Source organism: Ranitomeya variabilis, chromosome 8 (genome assembly GCF_051348905.1).
Source record: "Ranitomeya variabilis isolate aRanVar5 chromosome 8, aRanVar5.hap1, whole genome shotgun sequence".
In the NCBI taxonomy this organism is placed as follows: domain Eukaryota; kingdom Metazoa; phylum Chordata; class Amphibia; order Anura; family Dendrobatidae; genus Ranitomeya; species Ranitomeya variabilis.
In genome coordinates, this window is record NC_135239.1 from 170,935,848 (window position 1) to 170,944,453 (window position 8,606).

At 43.8% G+C, this 8,606-nt stretch overlaps 1 protein-coding gene across 2 annotated transcripts in view; it reads left to right on the forward strand.

Annotated features, from left to right (window-relative positions):
• CSF2RB (colony stimulating factor 2 receptor subunit beta) overlaps positions 1-8,533 on the forward strand; it is a 49,531-nt gene extending 40,998 nt beyond the window's left edge. Inside the window, exon 14 of one of the 2 annotated variants that reach the window (XM_077278340.1) lies at positions 7,458-8,533. In XM_077278340.1, coding sequence (XP_077134455.1) covers positions 7,458-8,214 — 757 coding nt within the window. In that variant the 3' untranslated portion in view covers positions 8,215-8,533. The remainder of the gene's footprint in view (positions 1-7,457) is intronic. The other variant, XM_077278339.1, reaches the window with a different exon arrangement.
• The last annotated feature ends 73 nt before the right edge of the window (positions 8,534-8,606 follow it).

Here is an 8,606-nt window from a genome sequence, read left to right on the forward strand (position 1 = left end):
TTCCTCGCATGACATTTTGTACTCTTTTTGCTAGTCTCAGGCGAAAGCTCGTACTCAGCAGTGCATGACCTATTACAAACCGAGTCATTTAGAAAAATGTTCAGTTACACAATATGCAGAACTTAGGTTGTCATACGGCTCACCTAAATACCCCACGGTGCAGTGTAGATGAATACAGGCTGAATACCAGATACAGTTTCCATACTGGTGGTGATTTTTCAGGTCTTATATATTTAATTGACTTTATTTATGAAATCTGTAAATATATCCTAGTTATATACCAACGAGAACACAAGGAAGGTCACGGCATTTACCACATAAAATCAGCACCAATCCTTTATTGTAGAACTGTTGCTAGAATGTTTGCTATAATGGTAGAACTACGGTGGTTTCGCCTGTTTCTGATACTTCAGGGGGTAAGCGCCATTGACTTCCTTCTCTTCTCTTTGTTGAATAGTTGGAGTAAAACTTCCTATGCACTGAGCACCATTGATAAAGCCACAGAATATGACCACGGATCGCTGCATTATAGATTCCCCAGAAAATTAGTAACGTAATTTGTGTAGAGCCAACCGCTACTCTCTCTATCAGTCCTAGTTTTACTTTATTTTGTCTTGACTTCTGGGGTCTTTATATCAGTCACTAAGAAAAAGTCTGCCTCTCTTCTCACTGTGCAGAGTTATGCGTGACTGGGTCTATAGTACGTCTGCAGAGTAAGGTGCATAGTCTGATAGCAATGACTTAGGGCCCATGCTCTAAACCATGTTACGGACCCATATTATTGCCTGTCCTGGGTTTCCCTGGTGTTGGTGCAGCTTCCCATAGGACACATGGAGTCGAGAACTTAAACTATCTGCAATCTCAGAAGCAGTCAGACAGATGGAGGTGAAACCAGCAGGGATGGATGCAAGTACAGGTAATGGAGCAAACCAAAAATGGAACTCTAGAGTTTCAATCCCAAGACACAGGGGTGTGACTAAATAGGCCTTAAATAGGATAAGGGAGATGACATCACTGAGCCATGTTGGGCAACCTGTAAAATCGTGGAGCACAACAGACGGCAGCAGATTGAGGTGATGGAAGGGGAACATGGGATAGCCGGGACAGGTGTGTAATAATTACACAGATACCTAATAGGACATAGCTTAATATGCCATCATGTGTCTTCACTATTACATGTTGACATCTGTAGGTTGCCCACTCATATGCCTAGCTGTGGAGACATCATGCAGTGGCACACGGAAAGCTTAGGGCACGTTATCACTTGAGCCTTTGTGCAGTTCCATGCATATGACTTTGCTGTGTAAAAATTAATGAACCAAAGCACGTGAAAAATATATATGTGATTTTATACCCCAATTAATGGCATGTATGTACACGCACTTTAACCTTGCGTAAATTTTTACCTTTCTTGTAGAAATCCATTTAGGTGTTTTAGAGAAATCTATAGTTAAAACTTTATGCTAATGAGGTTCAGGTGCAGGGGGCGGGCACTGCACTTACAGCCCTACTGCCTCTCTGCCTTTTCTCCCACCCACTGCCTGCCTTTTGTCTCTGACTTATAGGTCACTGACACATGAGTAGGGATTGGCGGACCCATGAATGTTTGGGTTCGTTTGGTTCAACTGAATTTTAGTCCAAAGTTCTGTTCGGGCACTCTACCTGAACTTGAATCCGACCATGAAGTCAATGGTGACCGAAACTTTGGTGATGTAAAATGGTCATAGTAAGGGCTAGGGGGCTGCCAAAGGCTCTCTCTCCATCCGAATTCCCAACACTAAAATGGACTTCAGGGAGAAGTCCATGTTTGAAGTTCAGCACCGGACACCAGGTGTCCGGTACGAAACCCAAACTTTACAGTTCGGTTTCGCTCATCTCTATACATGAGTCATCTGTCAATCAGAGACAGGAGGCCGGCAGTAGACAGGGAATAGGGAGAGAGGCAGGTGAGCTGTAAGTGCAGTGCCCGCCCGCTGCACTTGCATCTCATTAGCAGATAATTTCTACTATGGACTTCTCTAAAATAGTAAACCAGTTTTGCATAAGAAAGGTAAGGAATTAATCTGCATTAGGGTGCCTATACATCAATGCTGTTAATTGGGGGTATAAAATCTTGATGACAGGTTCTTTTTAATGAGATCTGTTAAGTTCAAGAGTAAGTTCAGAGAAGAGCTACCAGGATGGTGAGCGGACTGCAAAGTATGTCCTACGAGGAACGATTAAAGGATCTGGGAATCTTTAGCTTGCAAAAAAGAAGGCTAAGCGGAGACTTAATAGCTGTCTACAAATATCTGAAGGGCTGTCACAGTGTAGAGGGATCATCCTTATTCTCATTTGCACATGGAAACACGAGAAGACACAGATTAGATGCAATGGAAGTGTATTGAGCGAGGCTGGATACAGTCTAGATGGAATGTGGCCGGATGTATGTAAATGGCATAAATGCGGTCACAAAATCGCCCGCTCCTGGCACCATAGAATCCGCACAGCGCCCAGTTGACATGATGTAAGGGCTCACAAGTCTACAGTCACAAAGAGAGATTACAGCCTTGTACTGGACAAACCCTTTAATATAGTTAGTTTTATGCACCAAAAACATTGCAAAAAACTTTTGTTGCCTTTATTTTTGCAGCATTTTTTCACATTCTCGTTGCTTTCTATAATTGAAAAAAATGCTGCAAAAATGCTAAAAGAATTGATTTAAAAAAATGCTACACTTCTCAAATTCAGTGATAAAAAAACAACAAGCGTGTGCAGGAGAATTCTGACATCGCATAGATTTTGCTGCTACTTTAAAAAGTAGATTTAAAATTGCATAAAAAATGATGCATGTGAACATAGCCTTAGAGTAGACTTGGGAAAACTGCAGCCTGTGGGCCACATTTGGCCCTCTCGCTGTTCCAGTCCAGCCCTCACACTGAGACATCCAAAGAGCTGAAACAGTGGCCCACGGGCCGCACCATGCCATCTCCATCCTGCCGGCCATCCACCGCTGCCCACTGTCACTGCTATCTGCATCTTCAGGATTCAAACAGCATTGACTATATTGGTGAAGGTTGGGCCACCGGGACCATCTTCCACCAATCAGCGTGTGAGTCAGCAGTCATAATTATGTCATTAATATTATGTCATTTTCATGGTGCTTCTGCTGAGAGTCAGTGCACAGAAGACCAGAGCAGAACGCCAGAGGAACGGGAGCAAGATGAGCATGTGGTGTTTTTTTTTTCTTGTTTATGGTATATTTGTATGTATATAGGAAGCTATATAGGGTCTCACACTGTGTATATGAAGGCTATATATAGGATGCTATGGGTCTCCTACTATATATATGGACGCTATGTGGGGCTCACAGTGTATATATTGAAGCTATGTTGGGTTTACAGTGTATATATGGAGGCTATGTGGGGCTTACACTGTGTATATGGAGGCTATGAGGGGCTCACACTGTGTATATGGAGGCTATTTGGGGCTCATGCTGTATATGGGGGGCATGTGGGACTCATACCATATATTTAGGCTATTTGGGGTTTACAGTGTATATATGGAGGCTATGTGGGGCTCACACTGTGTATTTGGAGGCTATGGGGGGGCTCACACTGCGTATATGGAGGCTATGAGGGGCCCACACTGTGTATATGGAGGCTATTTGGGGCTCATGCTGTATATGGGGGCTATGTGGGGTTCACACCATATATATGGAGACTGTGTGGGTCTCACAGTGTATACACTGAAGCTATGTGGGGTTCATACTGTATATATGGAGGCTATGTGGGGTTCACACCGTATATATGGAGGCTACGTGAGGCTCACATTGTATATATTGAGGCTATGTGGGGCTCAGAATGTACATATGGAGACTATGTGGGTCTCACAGTGTATTTATGGAGGCTATGAGGGGCTCACAATGTGTGTATGGAGGTTATGTGGGGCTCACATTGTAAATACGAAGGCTATGAGGGGCTCACACTGTGTATATGGAGGCTATGTGGAGCTCATGCTGTATATAGGGGTCTATTTGGGGCTCACACTGTATACATGGAGGCTATGTTGGGGTCACAGTGTACCGTATTTTTCGGACTATAAGACGCACCGGACCATAAGACGCACCAAGGTTTTAGAGGAGGAAATTAGGGGAAAAAAAATGAAGCAAAAAATGTGGTCAATTCTGTACTTAAGATCACCTATCCTGGTAAATATGGTCCCCTCATCCCTATCCTGGTATGCATGGCCCTCATCCCCATCCTGGTATGTATGGCCCCATCCTTATTCTGGTATGATTGGCCCCATCCCAGTCCTGGTATGCACGGTCCCATTCTTATTCTGATATGATTGATTGGCCCCATCCTGTTCCTGGTATGATTGATTGGCCCCATCCTGTTCCTGGTGTGATTGATTGGCCCCATCCAGTTCCTGGTATGACTGACTCGCCCCATCCAGTTCCTGTATGATTGACTGGCCCCATCCAGTTCCTGGTATGATTGACTGGCCCCATCCAGTTCCTGGCATGATTGATTGGCCCCATCCCAGTCCTGGTATCCATGGCCCCATCAGAAAAGATTATTAAAAACAAACCTTTACTTTTACCTTCCTCCGCAACCTCACAGTCACAGTGTCCTGCTCCGGTGCCAGCAGCTACTTTAATGCTTGTAAGCAGCGCATGGCAGGGACCTCATGCACTGCTCACAAGCAGAGCACAGCTGCCAGAATACTCACCGGAATGTTCATCACAGAGAGTGGTGAGTATCCATTCCTCTTCAGTAGCGCGCATTGTCAGCCACCTGCTTCCTGCTACTGCCGGCGGTCACGTGTGCCGATACTTAATAGAAATGAATATTCAGAATATTCATTTCTCTTAGGTATCAGCACACGTGACACCCGGCAGCAGCAGGAAGCAGGTGGCTGACAGTTCGTACAACTGAATAGGAATGGATACTCACCACAATCTCTGAACACCCGGTGAGTTGTGTTGAGCGATACCGTCCGATGCTTGAAAGTATCGGTATCGGAAAGTATCGGCCGATACCGGCAAAGTATCGGATCTAATCCGATACCGATACCCGATACCAATACAAGTCAATGGGACTCAAGTATCGGACGGTATCCCTGATGGTTCCCAGGGTCTGAAGGAGAGGAAACTCTCCTTCAGGCCCTGGGATCCATATTACTGTGTAAAATAAAGAATTAAAATAAAAAATATTGATATACTCACCTCTCCGACGCAGCCTGCACCTTACCGAGGGAACCGGCAGCCTTCTTTGCTTAAAATGCGCGCGTTTACTGCCTTCCATGACATCACGGCTTCTGATTGGTCGCGTGCCGCCCATGTGACCGCGACGCGACCAATCACAAAAAGCCGTGACGTAATTTTCAGGTCCTGAATGCCTAATTCTAGGCATTCAGGATTTGAAAATTACGTCACGGCTTGTGATTGGTCGCGTGCCGCCCATGTGACCGCGACGCGACCAATCACAACAAGCCGTGACGTAATTTTCAGGTCCTGAATGCCTAATTCTAGGCATTCAGGATTTGAAAATTACGTCACGGCTTGTGATTGGTCGTGTCGCGGTCACATGGGCGGCACGCGACCAATCACAAGCCGTGACGTAATTTTCAAATCCTGAATGCCTAGAATGTCCCTGCCATGCTCTGCTTACAAGCATTAAGCAGCTGCTGGCACTGGAACAGTACGCTGCGACTGCAAGGGAGCGGAGGAAGGTAAGAGTAAAGGTTTGTTTTTTTAATCTTTTCTGATGGGGCCATGGATACCAGGACTGGGACGGGCCAATCATACCAGCAAGGGGATGGGGCCAATCAATCATACCAGGATGCCAGGAAGAAATGAATATCCATTGCCCTCCACGCCCATGGGCATGGAATGCAGTGCATATTCATTTCTCTTTAGCAGCGGACACAGGAGTTAGCCAGAGCCGCTGGCTCCTGCCTCTGTGACCCGCTGCTCCTCTGATACCGCTCCCCCACCACAGCCAGAGCCAATATATCCGCACTATAATGCGCACCCCACCCCCCCTATTTTCCTCCACATTTTGGGAGGAAAAAAATGCGTCTTATAGTCCGAAAAATATGGTATATATGGAGACTATGTGGGGCTCTCAGTGTATATATGGAAGCTATGTGGGACTCACATTGTATATAGTGAGGCTATGTGGGTTCACACTGTGTAATGGAGACTATGTGGGGGGTTCATACTATATTTTGAAGGATATGAGGGGGGCCCATACTGTATATATTGAGGCTATATGGAGCATATGCAGTATATAAGAGTCTATGGGAGGCTCATACTTTATATAGCAGGCTATGTTAGGGTTCATACTGTATATAAGGGGCTATGCTGGGGCAAAAACTGTATAAAGGAGGCTGTGTGTGGGCTCATACTGTACATAGGGAGCTGTCTGTGGGCTGTTATGGTATATAGGGGGGCTGTGTGTGGGTTCCTACGGTATATAGAGGGATGTCAGCATACTTAATTCTGCTCAATATTAAGTGATAAAATTAATATTAATATAAATAATTATAATGAATATTTTAATATTAATATTGGGACAAATTAATTTCAGCCTATTGATTCTGCCCTCCACAACAGTCACTGTCTTTCATTAGGCCCCTCGGGAAAATTAATTGCCCACCCCTGTCTTAGAGCAATAAAAGGTTGTAAAAGTATGCACCGCATAAGTATGTTCACGGTAAACAGGTTCTAAACGACCTGAGGCAAAATGATTTTGCCAAGAAAATGATCTGCTTTCTGGCCTCTTTTCTGAACAGGTGGCTTTATGGACTAGATGTAGGATATGTCTATGAATAGCTATTAAGAGCTTTGGATGAATCCTTGGAAAAAGATGCACTCTCTACGCACATTCATTAATGAACATCTGTTAGAAATTAAGCCATTGTTGTAGGTGTCAGTTTTCATGAAGCCTTCGTGCTTATACTTTAGATGGTTGAGCAGATTGCCTGTTGTTGGCTGAAGTCCCGGCTGAAGAACGCCAACTACACATGTCCTGCACATAGAACACAAACACAGGGCACACGGGGTCTCGGGTAAACAGAAGGAACTTCCACAAATGTTAGAGCACCCCTGCCAAGATTTCATGGACAGAGGACAATCATGGCTGTGATAGTAGCAATCACCAACATGATGTTCTGTGGGCACTGTCTCATAGTGACACATTCTGGTTATGTTTAGCTTTTATTAGTACCATTTTCTGGCCTGCGTATTTTTATAAGCAAATAATGTATAAAATAACCACTTCTGTAAAAAAAAAATGCTGCTAAAAATATACAAAAAATATTAAAATACTTAAAAGGGCTGAGTGGATATGATATGAGATTAGCTTTGATATATTAATTATTGTGCCTAATTTCTATACTTATTATTATGAACTTGCATTGACATTTTTTTTTTTAAAAAAAACTTGTCTTTTACTTGTTTATTTTTACAGTCCAATCGAATCACCACAATCCATGTGTCGTGTTGTAGAAGAGTTAGTAGTGGAGATGCCATCAGAGTCGAGCATTTCTCCACTGGGCTCATACTCGTTGGCTCCACCTATGATAGAGAAAGTCCAGGATCTCCAAGACTCTTGCAAATTACCAGAAACTGAAGGAACTATAGACTTAATAGGAGCGCCAATATCACAGCCTTCTGTAAATCTTTCCAGGATGGGACACAACAGCTTGTACTTCATTTTCACTCATGCACAGCCAATGTCAGATTTTATTGGAAAAGAATCCGAGTCGTCACATAATTCTACGCTGCCTAAATGTCAGAGTGAGAGGTTCAGTCTTCCCAAGGAATTCATCCCGTCTTGCCAGACTTTATCCCCTGGGACTGAAATGAGTTACGTATTGAATATGGAAACACAACCTCCTCTACAGACACCCCCGAAAGTCAATAGTTATGAACACGAGTCTAAGAAAAGTGGTTATTTTACTATTCCACCACCGGCCGATGTCCAAGTCTCCCAAGAAGGACCTTTGATGATCATTAATCCTGATGGAACTGGTCCACTTGTGTTAAAGCAGGTGGGAGATTATTGCTTCTTCCCTGGAGTTCGTGGAAGTCAAGAGAATTTAGAAAAAAAGGTGGTGCCGGCAAATGCAAAAATGCCTCCGCAGGCGTCAAAAGATTCCGCCCTTCCTGCCGTGCAAGTATTCAAAATGATGCAGGGAGATTACCTCGCGTTGCCGCAAAATTAGGCAAGTACCGTTATGCCAATGTGATGTGCCATATGTTCAGAGCCAGCAAATAATAGCAATGCATGTTATGAAATGGGTCTAATTCTACTAATTTTCTACATGGGAGACTTAATGAACAGAAAAATAAGCACATGTCAGAAAGAATGAATGTCAGCAAAAACACCCATGAAATATCCGACGTATAGCTTGCACTGGAAAATGCAATAATTCACATTAATAATGCGACAATCGGTCTATATACAAAGAAATTGTCTGGTTAAAAAAACTAACAACCCTCTAATTACCTATTTTAATTTTGCATTAATAAAAGTTGCCGCCTAATTAAGACTGTCATCAATTATTGAGCATATGGGATCCCAGCAGTGGGACACCCTGCGATCTGTGAATGCTCA